Source organism: Notamacropus eugenii, chromosome 3 (assembly GCF_028372415.1).
Source record: "Notamacropus eugenii isolate mMacEug1 chromosome 3, mMacEug1.pri_v2, whole genome shotgun sequence".
NCBI classification, from domain to species: domain Eukaryota; kingdom Metazoa; phylum Chordata; class Mammalia; order Diprotodontia; family Macropodidae; genus Notamacropus; species Notamacropus eugenii.
This window is the reverse complement of record NC_092874.1, coordinates 42,246,333-42,259,731: the sequence shown is the minus strand read 5'-3', so window position 1 is coordinate 42,259,731 and position 13,399 is coordinate 42,246,333. Positions and strand designations below refer to the sequence as shown.

The following is a 13,399-nucleotide window of genomic DNA, read 5'->3' as shown; positions in this document are numbered from 1 at the left end:
TAAATAGCTTCAGGACGTCTTGGCCACATGGCCAGCCTCTTCACCACTCTCAGACCCCTCTGGTCCCAGAGTCACCTGAGGTTCCTTCTGTGCCCACCTTCAGCTTTGTAGTCTCCTCTTCAGCCACCCTCAGCTGTCCATCTTTTTCTTCTAGTTGATCCTTTAGGTTTTTACATTCTTCGCTCACTGCCTGGCATGGGTGAGATAAGGAATATTGAAGTGGTAAACACAGCTGAAAGGTCCTAGCCTCTGGTACAACAGATCCCTTCCTTTGTCCAAGTTTGCTACTTCTATGGAGAGGCCACCTCAGAAAACTACCTCTTGGGTGGCCCAAGGCCACCAGGCAATGGAATACTATAAGATAGGGATCCTATAGGATCAAATCCAATAATCCTATAGGAAAAGGTTCTGTTTTAACAGGTCAAAAATGTAGAAGAAATGTAAGCTCTGCTTACCACCCTAAGTTAGGACACATATACTGGAGAGGCAGGTGGGCAGCTGCCAAATTGGAGTAAGGTTAGGATCTGACCCACTGACATCTCATAAACATTCAAGTTACCAAACCTCATACTTGTCATGTACCTAATTTTTAACTCTAGGATTTTAATTTTGCAGACAGTAAGATATATAGCAGCTGCAGACCTCTTTAATTCCAAAGTTTTTATTAAAACCAGTCAGGATGTTTCCCCAAAACTATAACCATAACCTGGTAGAACAGAACATCCAGTCCTATGAGACTTCAGGTGAATCAATCAAGACAGAAGCCAAGTGCTATCTTTAGATACCTGGTCATACCATCCTAATGGCAATGGATAGAATGCTGGGACTGGAGTCAGGAAGACATGAGTTCAAACATGACCTCCGACACTTATAGCTGTGTGACCCCAGGCAAGTCACTTAATCCAATCTTTGCAGAGAACAGGATTTGGGCAGAGATATATTTCCCTAGTAACATGAAATGTTTGGTTGTGATGAGATATTTGAGGAGAGATGGACTTCATTTGGGGTGTCAGATGCCTCTTAAACTCAATGAGGCCAAAGGGGCACATGAGCCTATGAGTTTGCCCAGGAAGAGGTAGTAGCTCCCGGCCATGAGTCATAGGAATCTTAACACCAGGATGATAACCTGTCAATTACCTTGAGCTTGGCTTGGCAGTTCATGATCTCAGTGCTCATCTGGAACTTCACCGTGGAGAGCTCTTCCTGACTAGCCTCCCGCAAACTCTGGGCTTGCTTCTCAGCCAGGCTCAACTGGCTCTGCAGGGTGGGCAGCGTGCGGGCACTCTCTTGGACCACCTGCAGTTTCTCCCACAGGCTGTCCCTTTCCTGCCTGAGCCCTTCCACATCCCGCTGGAGGCCCTCCCGTTCCCTGGATGCCCTCTCTTGGGCCTCTTCAAGCTCCTGAGAGGCCTGGGCGAGTTTTTCTTTGACCTGTGCCTTCTCTGCCGTCAGGGCACAGACCTGCATGCCAAGCTCAGCCATGTCCGTGTTGGCCCGATGGAGCTGCTCCTGCACCTCGGCATGCTCCAGCTGAGCCAGCTCAGCTTCCTGCTTGGCCCGGGACAGCTCCTCCCGGAGCTGTCTCTCCTGCTCAGCCCTTTCTCGGGCCTCCCCGTCCTTCTCCTCCCTCAGCACGTCCTCCCTCTCGCTGCACTGGAGCAGCTCTTGCACATGAGTCCTGTTGAGGCCCTCGTTCTGCTCCTGCAGCTGCTGGACCAGGCGTCTGTTCTCCTCTAGAAGGGTCTCCAGCACTGCCAGCCGGCTCTGGGCCTTCTCCTGGCCTTCCAGGGCACTCTGCAGCTTGGTGCGGAGATCAACCACCTCTGCCTGCGACCTCCTGGCTTCGCCTTGGTGGATCTCCAGCTGCTTCTGCAACAGCACCACGTGGGAGGCCAGCTCCTGGGTCCCCTTCTCCCGGTCTATACTTTGCTCCAGCTGAGCATTTTTCTCCATCACTCCCTTTTCTAAACCGAGGCCCTCGATCAGCTGGCTCTGATGCTGGCACATGCTCCTCAGGCCCTTCATCTCCTCCTCACAGGCCTCAGCTTGCCTCTGATACCTCTCCACTTCTGCCTGCAGCTGCTGGCACTCTCTCTCCTTTCTCTGGATGACCGCCTCTTTCTCAGCCACCTGGGCCTTCATCGTCTCCTTGGCCTTCTTCACGGCCAGGAGGCTCTTCTCCATTTGGTCCCCAATATGGCGGATACTAGCCTGCTCTGCCTCCAGGGAGGCCAGGGAGCCCTTGATGGCTGCCTCGCGCTGCCTCAGGTCATTGTAATCCACCTGCAGGGTCTGGAGCTTGTCCTCTAGGATCTGGTTTCGGTGGAGGGCATTCTGAAGCTCCTCATCCCGCCCTCCTTCTCCCACCCGGAATTTCCCCTCCTTGTCCCTGACAGACACCTGGGCATCGCTGCTGGGTCCCTGAAGCAGGGCCACATCCCCTTCCAGTGAGGCTGGGGTCTCCTGTGGTCCTTTCAGTTCTTCCAGCTTCTTTCTAGAAGGCAGCAGGAGGGAGTCTCCTGAGCTCAGCTCCTCACCCTTCTCCCTGGCAGCGCTGAGCTCCCTGCTCTGCTGCCTAAGGACATACTCTAGCTCCCCCACCTTCTGGTGGAGATGGTCTCGGTCGCCGAGCAGCTGCTTCTGCTGCTCCTCCAGACTGCTCACATGCTGGTTTGCCTGGGACAACTGGGCTTCGAGCAGTTGGAGCTGCCTGGTCAGGGATTTGGTCTCCTGCTCCAGCAGCTCCTTCTCCTGCCTATGCTCATCTTGGTGAACCTTCTCTTCCTTTCTTAGCTCTTCCAATTCCTTTTCAAGAGACCTGGAGCTCGCCAGTGATTCTTGGAGCTGGAGCTGGAGCTCAGTCACCTCCTTCGCTTTTGATGACAGCGCTTCCTGTAAGGGCTCCATCTCCTTGGTTAACCTCTCCAGGTCAGTCAGCAGTTTCCTGTTTTCTTCTTGGGAGCTCATGACCAAAATGTTGAACTTGGACTCCAGCTGTCCCTGGGCCTCCTCCTTCTGCTTTAACTCTTGGGTCAGCCTCTCGAGCTCAACCACTTGCTTTTCCACTAGGTCTTGGAGGTCTTGGGAGAAGGTGACTTGATCGGACGCCTCCTGGCCCCTCACACGCATCACTGCATCGCCTTTCGCCATGGTCTCCAGGTTCCTCTGCTCAGCCATGGCCAGCTTGGCCTGGAGGTCAGCAATGCACTGGTCTTTCATGTTGATGGCATCCCAGGCCATCTCCAGCTGTTGCACCAAGGGCTGTAATTTTGATTCAAGTTGTTGCAGGGTCAAGTGGTATTCCCTTTGATTTTCAGCTGTGCCCAGCTCCAGCATCTTCAGACATTTCTGCAGCTCCTGCATGGTGCTCTGAGTACACTGAGAGATCAGACATTCCTTCTGAAGCACAGCCACCCTTTGGTTCAGCCGGGCATTCTCCTCTGTCAGGCCTCTGCCCTTCTCCTGCTCTGCCTGCATCTGCTCTGCCTGGAGGCTTGCGGCCTTCTTCAGCTCCTGATTCTCCCTCTCCAAGTGCTGCAAGCGATCCTGTAGCTCCTTTTCCCTTATCTCTAAATGGTCCAGCTCTACACGCATCTCATCAAACCCTTCCAGGGCCTCTGCATTCATGGAGCTGTTCACATCGAAGCTGGAGGTCAAGTCTTGAGTCTGGGGAAACAAAAGCAAAGGAATGAAATCTCTTAGGCACATATGTGTGTGTGTGTGTGCATACATATAGATAATATATACACACACATACATGTATATAAATACATATGCATACAAATATATATACACACACACATTATTAAATCTTCAAGGAGGACAGCTGTGGAGGTAACTTCAGGGGTTAACTGTGGGAGTGAAAAGCAGGGGGGATTATATGGTGAAAGACAACCACTGGGGGCAGCAAGAAGGCACAGTGGATAGAATGCTGGCCCTGGAGTCAGGAAGACCTGAGTTCAAAGCTGTCGCTGTGTGACCCTGGACAAGTCACTTACCCCTCCTCAATCTGAGTTTCCTCAGCTGCAAAATCAGCATAGTAACAGCACTTACCTCACAGGGTCATCGTAAGGATAAATGAATTTAAATATGGAAGGCGCTTTGCGAATTTTAAGGTACTAAAGGAATAAATTCTACCTATTATTAACCTCGTTCAAAAAAATGTATACTTTACTAAAATTATTCCCCCACCGGATGGTGAATAGGCCGGCCTATGTCTGAAGCACAGATCACAGACACAAAGCAATACACTCAGACACACAGTGACTCAAAGTTAGAGGTGACGATGCCTGTTCTTTTCGTCTGGTTCACCTCTCCCTACTCAGCTGACTCTTCTGAAGTTTTAGCTTCTGCTTCCTCCATGAGCTCTGGCATATGAGACTGTGCCCAGCACAGGACAGGGAGAAAACTCATTTATGAAATTTCCCTTTCAGGTTCCTAAATTGAATGTGATGCTCTTACAAAAGGGAAGGAACTTTATAAAATTCTTTTCCCCTCTAACACTCACTAAGAACTGCTGAAAAGATTTAAAAATGCTAAGGTAAAAGTATCCCTCCTTTCTTGGTAAAGATACTAGAGTGGTTTGCCATTTTCTTCCCCAGCTCATTTTACAGATAAGGAAACTGAGGCAAACAGGGTTAAGTGACTTGCCCAGGGTTACACAGCTAGGAAGTGTCTGAGGTCAGCTTGGAACTCAGGCCCTCCTGCCTTCAGGGCCAGTGCTCTGTCTCACTGCACTTTACATCTGAGAGCACTCTTTCACTGGTGGTCCATTTCTGAGTAATTTTCCAAACCTACATATGTTACTTCCTTCAGTTATGATAACATATGTGGATTTCTAGACACTCAAGGAAGCAGCAGAAACAAACATGTTTCACTTGGTTTGTTTTAAGTATAAAATGGGTCTTTCCACTGTGTTTCAAAACCTTTGAAGAAAGATTCAGAAGCCCTCCAAGGGAACAGGGAATAGGAGAGTTCTTCAGCTCTTTAGTGCCCCTCAGGCCTCAGATCATAATATTCATTCCTAGGATCATCAAGTCAAGTCAGTGAGCATTTAGTAAGTGCCTACTGTATGCTAGGTACTATGCCAAGTGGAAGAGCCCATGTGAATGTCTCCAATTCAATGAAGAAGTAAGGGCAGGCTCCAGGGCTTACCTGCAGATAACTGCTCACCAGACTACTCATACTTGAACTCCGACTTGGGGGTTTCCACAAGTATGCTGAAGATCCAAGGGAAGCCAGAGTCCTCCTGTGAACCACAAGAAAGACACTGTTACCTAAACAGGAAGCCACACAGATCTTTCCGTCATGTATCTTACTGAGTTTCATCTATACATAATCATCTCTTTGCTGCATGGATCCCCAGGGATCATACTTATCTAGATACATGTCATATTCACAAAGTAGAAGGGAAGCCCCTTGAGAGCAGGGCTGTTTGATTTTTGTCTCTGTATTCTTGGCACATAGTTCAGTGACTTGACCACAGCCTCTCATGTGGTAAAAGTGGATGAACTGAATTGAATGATGCCCAGGCAGATGCTGAATGTAATCAGACAAAAGGACTCTTTCTGCCTCAAAGCGCTTTCAAGTGAGCCCACAGTTGGACTGTGCACAGTTCCAAATTATGGGAAAAGGGGGCAAAGCCATTTCACCAAGTGTGCTGTCCTTGTTTTGTGATGGTTCTGCTGTTATTAAAACAATCAATTTCCATTTCAAGAAAGCTGATGTGATAAATAATACACATTGTTTTCAAAGCTACCCGACTTTTCTGTGCTTCTTTCTAAGTTTTCTTTTGTTCTCTGCTGTGCAATTTTTAATTTTTTCCCTCCCACCACCCACCCCACCACCCTAGAGAAGGATACAAATTAAACATGAATATGTAAACATGTACATACATATCTATAAACATAAACACATATTATATACACATATACATATATGTAAGACCATACCATGTGTATTTCTATTTGTCAATTTTCTCTGGAGATGGATAGCATCTTCTTTCATAAGTCTAAGTCTTGCCATGTTTTTTTAAATCAACCAAGTCATAATTTCTTATATCACAATTGTATTTCATCACAATCCTACATTCACAGCTTGTTTAGCTGTTCCCCAATTGAAGGGCATCTATCATTGTAGCCCATCTGAGAGGCGTGAAATGTTTCCTCAGAGTTGTTTTAATTGGCATTTCTCTAATCAAAAATTATTTAGAGCATTTTTTCATATGATTATATGTAGTTTTGGTTTCTTCATTGAAAAACTGTCTGTTCATATCCCTTGACCATTTATCAGTTGGGGTATGACTCAATTCTTATAAATTTAACAAAGTTCTTTATATAACTTGAGAAATGAGACCTAAACAAAAATAATAGTGGTGAAATATAGTGTAGCTTCCCTCTTTTTCCTTTTTTTTAATTATATCTATTTTAGCTTTAACTTTGTCTGAAATCATGATTACTACCCTTGCTTTTTTTACATAATAAATTCCACTTCAGTCCTTTATTTTAATTCTGTGTGTCTCTCATCTTTCTTGTTTCCTGAAAGTGACATATTGTTGAATTCAAATTTTTAATCCATTCTTCTATCCATTTCCATTTTATGGGTAAATTCATCCCACACACATTCAAAGGTATAATTACTTGTTGTGTACTTCCCTCCATCCTATTTTTCCTAACTATTCTTATCCTATTTACCTATCCCTCCTCTCTCCTCTAATTTACTTCTACTGCTACCTCACCTTCCTCTTCTTTAATCTACCCACCCCTTATCCTCTCCCGCACCCTTCTTCACCTTAATCTATCTAAGAATGTCCCCTTTATCCCCTCCCCCTCCTAATTCTTACTCTACACATCCTTCCAAAAGTCCCTCCCTTATCCTATCCCCTCCCCCTCCTATTTCTTAAATTTGGAAGACTTTTATACCTTTTTAGATTTATATGTTGTTCCGTTATTAGCCCATTTCAGATGAAAGTAAGGTTCCAGCACTGCCGGCCCTCCCCCCAACTTGTCTCTTCTATATCAATTTTTCCTCTCATGCTTTGAGGAAAAATTGTATGAGGTAATTACTCCTTTTCATCTCTTCCAACAATTGTATTTTTAAGAATCACCTCATCATACTCAGCTCAGTTCTCTCCTTCCTTTCAAACTACCCAAATAATGACAACAATCATATGAGTACTGCTAATATTTTCACATATAAAGGCCTTATTGAATCCTTTCTAACTGGTCTTTAATGTTTAGTTTATATGTTTAATTTTCCTTTAAGTTCTGCTCTTTTTGTCACAAATACCTGAAAGTCTTTCAGTTCATTAAATATCCTTTTTTTCATTCAGGATTACACTTAACTTTGCTGGGAAAGCTTCCCTTGGTCAGAAGCCCAGCTCTTCTGCTCTACAAAACAACGCAGCAGTTGCTAGGTCTTGGGTAACCCTGACTATAGCTCTGCAATATTTAATTTTTTTTCATGTTGTTTGCAACATTTTCTCCTTAGTCTGGAAGCTTTGAAATTTGGCTATGATATTCCTATAAATTTTCCTCCTGGGATCTCTTTCAGGTGGTGATTGGTGGATCTTTTCTATTTTTGCTTTACCTTATTGTCTTAGAACTTCAGAGAAATTTTTCTTAATATTCTTATAATATTGTACCAAGATGTCCAACTATTCTTAGATTATCTCACCTCGATCTGTTCTCCAGATCAGTTGTTTCTTCTGAAAAGATGCTTCACTTTCTTTTCTATGTTTTCATTCTTTTGATTTTGTTTTTATGATTTCTTGGTGTCTTATAATGTCATTAGCTTCCCCTTGCCCAATTCTAGTTTTTAAGGAATTATTTTCTTTCTTAAGTTTTTTATTCTCTTTTTCCAGTTGGTCAACTTTCTTTTTGTAACTTTTCTGATTTTCTTGGATTGCTTTTTGCGTTTGGAAGAACTCGAGAGCTCTTTTTGAGCTTGGGACATTTTGACATCTCTCACTGAAAAAGGAGGGTTTTTTTTTAGCTCCATTATCTTCCTCTGAATATGAACCCAGATCTTCTCTATCCCCTTAGTAGCTATCGATGGTTGGGTTCTTTATCCTTGGTTTACTCATTTTTATTTTTACTTTGCTTTTAGCACCTTATTATTTTTATCAAGTTCTAGTCCTGAGGTGTGTGGAATGATGCCCCAGGTCTCAGGTCCTTCTGTTATTTTCTAAGCTCTGTCCTGGGCCCAACCTTGGGCTCTCCTCTCTAGTCCTAAGGCACGGCCAAGGCCCCCAGTCACACTGTCCCATAAATGTTCTTGCTCCCTGCAGTCCCTCCTGTGGGTGCACACTTCAACTGTCCTCTATACCCTGGAACTAAAACCAGTGACTCTGCTCTTCTGAAAGTGTCCACGGCCAGAAGGGTCCCTGTCCTTTCTACTACACTCACCAGGTGTATGCTAGCTCCTTCTCTTCCACAACCGCAGCCTGTGACCACATCTAGCCAGCACAGCTATTCTTGGCAGCCCTTGACAGTGGAAGTTTCTTAAATATTCTCCTACTCAGCAGTTGGACCCTGGTGCTCAGTCCATGAGGTAAAAGTTCCTGAGGCTGCCTCCCAACCCATCTGCTCCCAGGGTTTGTTGTCTGTTGATTCTGCAGAATCTGCCTGGGAGTGTTTGCATTTCACTCAGGCCAAACCTCCACCTCTGGGTTGAGTCTTTCCTATGGTCCTTTCCAGTTGTCTTAGGACAACTGCTTTGCCCTGATTTGGGTTTATTTCTGCTGCTCTACATTCACTATGAAGCCAAGTTCTGTCCTTTTTTGTAGAAGAAATTTTTTGAGCCCGAAGTCTTTGGCCCTACTCCACCATCTTCCAAGAATTCTTTCTACAAGGTGTTTCTTAATGACTTATTAATAAGAAGAGGAAAACCAGCTTGTTTCTGAAGGTATATCAATATTTTTAAACCACTGGATTACCATGTGAGAAAACATCTCTACCATTTGGTATATGATTATGATGGAAGACAACTGTGATACAAGAAATGATGGGCTGGTTGATTTTAGAAAAACATGGAAAGACTTAAACCTATGAAGGAAGATGCTTTCTCCAGAGAAAGAACGGTCAAATTGGAAATATGTTTAGTGTTGTCTTACATATATGTGTATGTGTGTGTGCATGTGTATAGATATATATGCATATATATTCATGTTTAATTGCAGTCTTCTCTAGGGTGGAGTGGAAAACAGGGAGAAAAAATTAAAAAATACACAGCAGAGAACAAAAGAAAACTTAAAAGGAAGCACAGGAAAGCTGGATAACTTTGAAAACAATGTATACTTAGAACACAGTTTTTCCAAAAAAAAGTAAAGTTTGAAATGGAACTGTCTTACATCCATCTAATCCTCTATGTTCTGTGATGGACATGGAAATGTTCTTTTTTTCTTCTTGTTTTATATTTAAGATTAAAATGAATAATTTTTTTAAAAAAGGAATAAAATCATCTCTTAAATTGTGCCCATTAGACTTCAAAGGGATCATATGTCTTTCTGAAGTGAGTTTGCTGCCTGTTCTAGGGTAGAAACTGGTCCCATTCCATCAGTGTTGAAAGAGTCAGAGGAGACAATGTCCTAGTGAGATCTGGCAGAGGTGGGGTCAGGTGGACTAGAGGTCACAAACGCCCTCTCACCTGCTTGACCCAAGGAGCTGAGAGTGATCACCAGTGCACGTCTTACTGCCCACACTCAGCCTAGGCAATACTTCCTACCTTGCCAACGAACACATTTCTGCTCTACAAGCACCTTCCTCTTTATTAGTCATCAGACACATTATTTTAAAGGTATTTACAGTCCCATACAGAAAAGAACTTTTGCAATCACTTTTTTCTTTCTAGGCTTTCAAGCAGGTCTTCATAATGACCCTATAAACATGGCAGGAATGCTCATTTATGCAAATAAGTCAAAGTCCTGTGAGCCCCAGTGAAACAAGACAATATAAATGAATGGCAGGTTTAAAAATCTTCATCTGTATATATTGTGCAGTTAATTAAGCTTGTATAAGATCAGGCTTTTTATCTGCCTTATTTTATCCATGTTCTCTATAATATGAGTACAATCAGGAGAAGGGATAATTGGAAAGTTTGATATCATTTACCTGGCATGCACATTGCCCAGGAGATATTACTGTTAATCTTTTGAAATCATCAAATAACAAAAGCAAACAATTCTCCAAAGTACCTCGCAAACGTTGGCCAGCCAGCATCCAGATCGTAACCTCTGGATGCCAGATCAAACTGGACTTCGGTGAGCTCATACAGCTGGCCAACAATGTCAGAGCTCATTTTGGGCTTCAGGAATGGGCTTCTTGCATAGTACCAGTCACTGAGGAGAAGATGAAAGAGTACAGATCAATACACAGAATCAATGAACTCAATGAGTCCATTTTCCCAATATGTTACACTGGCACCTACCATGGCTACCCTCATCAATTAAAAAGCCAATGTGCCAAATAAGCCTCTATGTTAATAAGGAAAACCAAAGGAAAGAAAGGTGTGTAGTGCAGTAGAAAGGGGACCTGATGGTACCAGGAAGATCTGGATTCAAGACCCTCCTTGGACACACCCTGGCTGTGTGACCCTGGGCAAGTCATTGAACCTCTCGTTGCTCTAGACAACTTTCTAAGACTACAAGTTTCAGAGAAGGTGCTCCTTGCATTGGGAGGTGGAGTTTCCTCACCTGGGAGTTTCTTATGTCAATGAAATAACAGATCCTGGCCCTATCCCTATCTATAGTCATCAAAGAAGGGCACACTCCAAGACAGACTGCTTTTTAAACAAGAAATGCGCAATAATCACAATTATACATCAACAAAAGCTTCTGTGAAAAGGTTCCTTTCTTTAACAAAAAGAAAGAAGTTAAAGAATGACCCTCTCCTCCTCTCCAAATCAAAATAATTCAGCTTGATGCTGACTAGGCTAGCTTAAGAGCAAAGGTCCCGATATTCAGCTGAAATTAAATATTACTTGTACTTCAAACTGTCAATGGAGTAACAGTTTCACTTGATTTACAACAAACCAGTACTAAAACCCATGAGGTTTTATTCTACCTGCTGACCTCAATTTCAACTAAAACCCCCTTCCAGAGACTGTTTTGGCAAACATGATTCTGGATTTTTCAAAGCCTTTGATAAATGGTACTCAATCTCTGACAGTTCCTCCCCAACTTGAAATGTTTTAGGTATAAGTCAGGTAACAGCAAATAGCCAACAGCCAATCAACATTTATTAAGTGCCTGTTGTGTGCCAGGGACAGCTAGGTGGCCAGGAAGACAAAGTGCCATGCCAGAAATCAGGAAGACCTGAGTTCAAATCAAGTCTCAGATACTCGTGACCCCTGCAAGTCACTTGACCTCTGCCTGCATGAAAAACTGGAGAAGGAAATGGCAAACCATGCTTGTGTCTTTGCCAGAAAGACTCCTGGACAGTATGGTGTATGGGGTCACGAAGAGTCAGATGTGACTGAACAGCCAAACGGTAACGATGCGCCAGGCACTGTGCTAAGTACTAGGGATATCAAGACCAAAAAGGACCAAAATGAGTATATCAAAGCACCGAACCCAGAGGTATGTTGTGAAGCTTGGAAAACACTTCTTACTGCAGGACGAGGAAGTGCCAGCTATGGAACTAGATCGATGTATCGGTTATGATCATATGGGCATAGGTTCTCATCTCAACCAGCAGACTTCATATGTGCAGTCAAATGAATCCTCCAGCAGAACTCTTGGCGTGGCAAAAGTCCCCCACCCTCACAAATTTCATCCTTCAGTTCAACAGTTATTTTTGTGGCTTCTGTAAAGAATTTTCCACTGGGTAACTGAAGGCCAGTATCTGGGGCATGGTTCTCTGTTCTCCTTCCTCTCTCTTCTCCTGTATTCTTGAAAATTCTTTCCCTCCTTTCTTCTTCCTTCTGCCTATCTGTACACCTAAGAAGCCTGCCAGTGGCATCCAGCTGGCATTCATGGACACTGCTTATCCCCGTCATGACACTCAGACACGATTCTACTCTGGTCTATACTATTTTCATTCTTGTTGTTCAGTCTTTTCAGTCACATCCTACTCTCCATGACCTGAGGTGAGATCTTCTTGGCAAAGATAATGAAGTGGTTTGCCATTTAGTTCTCCAGTTCATTTTACAGATGAGAAAACTGAGGCAAACAGGGTGAGGTGACTTCCTCAGGGTCACACAGCCAGTAAGTGTCTGAGGCTGGATCTGAACTCAGGAAGATGAGTATTCTTGACTTCAGGCCTGGTATGCTATCCACTGCACTGCCTAGCTGCTGGTCTATACTATACTTCTTTTAAAAATATATATTTGTTCATGTATACATTTATAATGTGTCCCTCCCAATCCTGCTGCCCCCATGACTGAACAATAACAAAAAACTTCCATCACAAACATACACAGTCCAGCAAAACAAATTCTCATGTTAGTTATGTCCCAAAATGCATGATTCCCTCTGCATTTAAGCTGATCATCTCTCTGATAAGAAGTTAGTGGCCTACTTCATCTTCAGTCTCTGGACTCGTGGTTTATCGTTGCATTGATCAGAGTTCTAAAGAGCTTCAAAGTTGATTTTCTCTACAAACTTGCTGTCATTATAGAAATTGTTCTCCTATTCCTGTTCATTTCCCTCTGCATCATTTCACAAAGGTCTTAGTTTCCTCTGAAACTGAGCATTTCATTATTTTAGATGGCATGACAATATTTCACTACATTCATATATCATAATTCATTTAACCACTAGACTTATGAAGTAAGCTGTTAGCACCAACACCAAAGGTGAATTGTGGAGAATAATAATTGAACTTACTTTAACACAACATTGGGACAAATGCTAACATTGTTTTCTGGTGCCATGATCTTACTTCTCCACTTACCTGGTCACCTTGGTATTCATGAGACACTGCTGCAAGGTGTCTGCCAGTCTCTGATGCACTAGAGAATAGCGTATGAATGCCCTGCCCTTCCCAAGAGATGTTCGGAGCTGGAGGAGTGAAAATACAAAGAAAGGAACAGCCCTTAGATTCCAAATGACCCAGCCTTCCAGATGCCCTTCAAAAAGAGTTCAGAGAAGACATTTTCACCAGTCTGCAAATACATCGTTGGCTTGAGTCACACAACTCTTTAGGCAAAAGGCATTTAACAGTCACCTCCACCATTCCATGACAAACTAACCAAAAGGAAATAGAAAAAAGAAGCATGAGTTAATCCATTTTCTCTTGGGCTTCCTGGTTTCCTAGTCATTTTCAGGAGGAGCAAAATATATTAAAGGGGATCAGTTCTTCTCCAGTGTTTCCATCAAAAGGTTCCCCATGGAGTCTATTTTTCCTTCCTTGGTTATGTCAAAGTTTTTAGGAGTTGGGGTTTTAGTTCCAGGTATGGAGCT

The 13,399-nt window shown here is 43.6% G+C and overlaps 1 protein-coding gene across 7 annotated transcripts in view; it reads right to left on the bottom strand.

The window, feature by feature from the left end:
* FYCO1 (FYVE and coiled-coil domain autophagy adaptor 1) overlaps window positions 1–13,399 on the bottom strand; it is a 108,671-nt gene that overhangs the window by 65,316 nt on the left and 29,956 nt on the right. For 6 of the 7 annotated variants that reach the window (XR_011976610.1, XM_072651370.1, XM_072651374.1 and 3 more), the window contains 5 exons: window positions 12,891–12,997; window positions 10,193–10,336; window positions 5,155–5,248; window positions 1,138–3,666; window positions 98–190 (listed from right to left, as the gene is read on the bottom strand). Coding sequence is in view for 6 of the 7 variants with exons in the window: in XM_072651370.1 (XP_072507471.1) it covers window positions 98–190; window positions 1,138–3,666; window positions 5,155–5,248; window positions 10,193–10,336; window positions 12,891–12,997 (2,967 nt within the window). In the remaining variant the exon portion in view is untranslated. Of the gene's footprint in view, window positions 1–97; window positions 191–1,137; window positions 3,667–5,154; window positions 5,249–5,951; window positions 6,107–10,192; window positions 10,337–12,890; window positions 12,998–13,399 lie in introns of those variants that run through there. The other variant, XM_072651375.1, reaches the window with a different exon arrangement.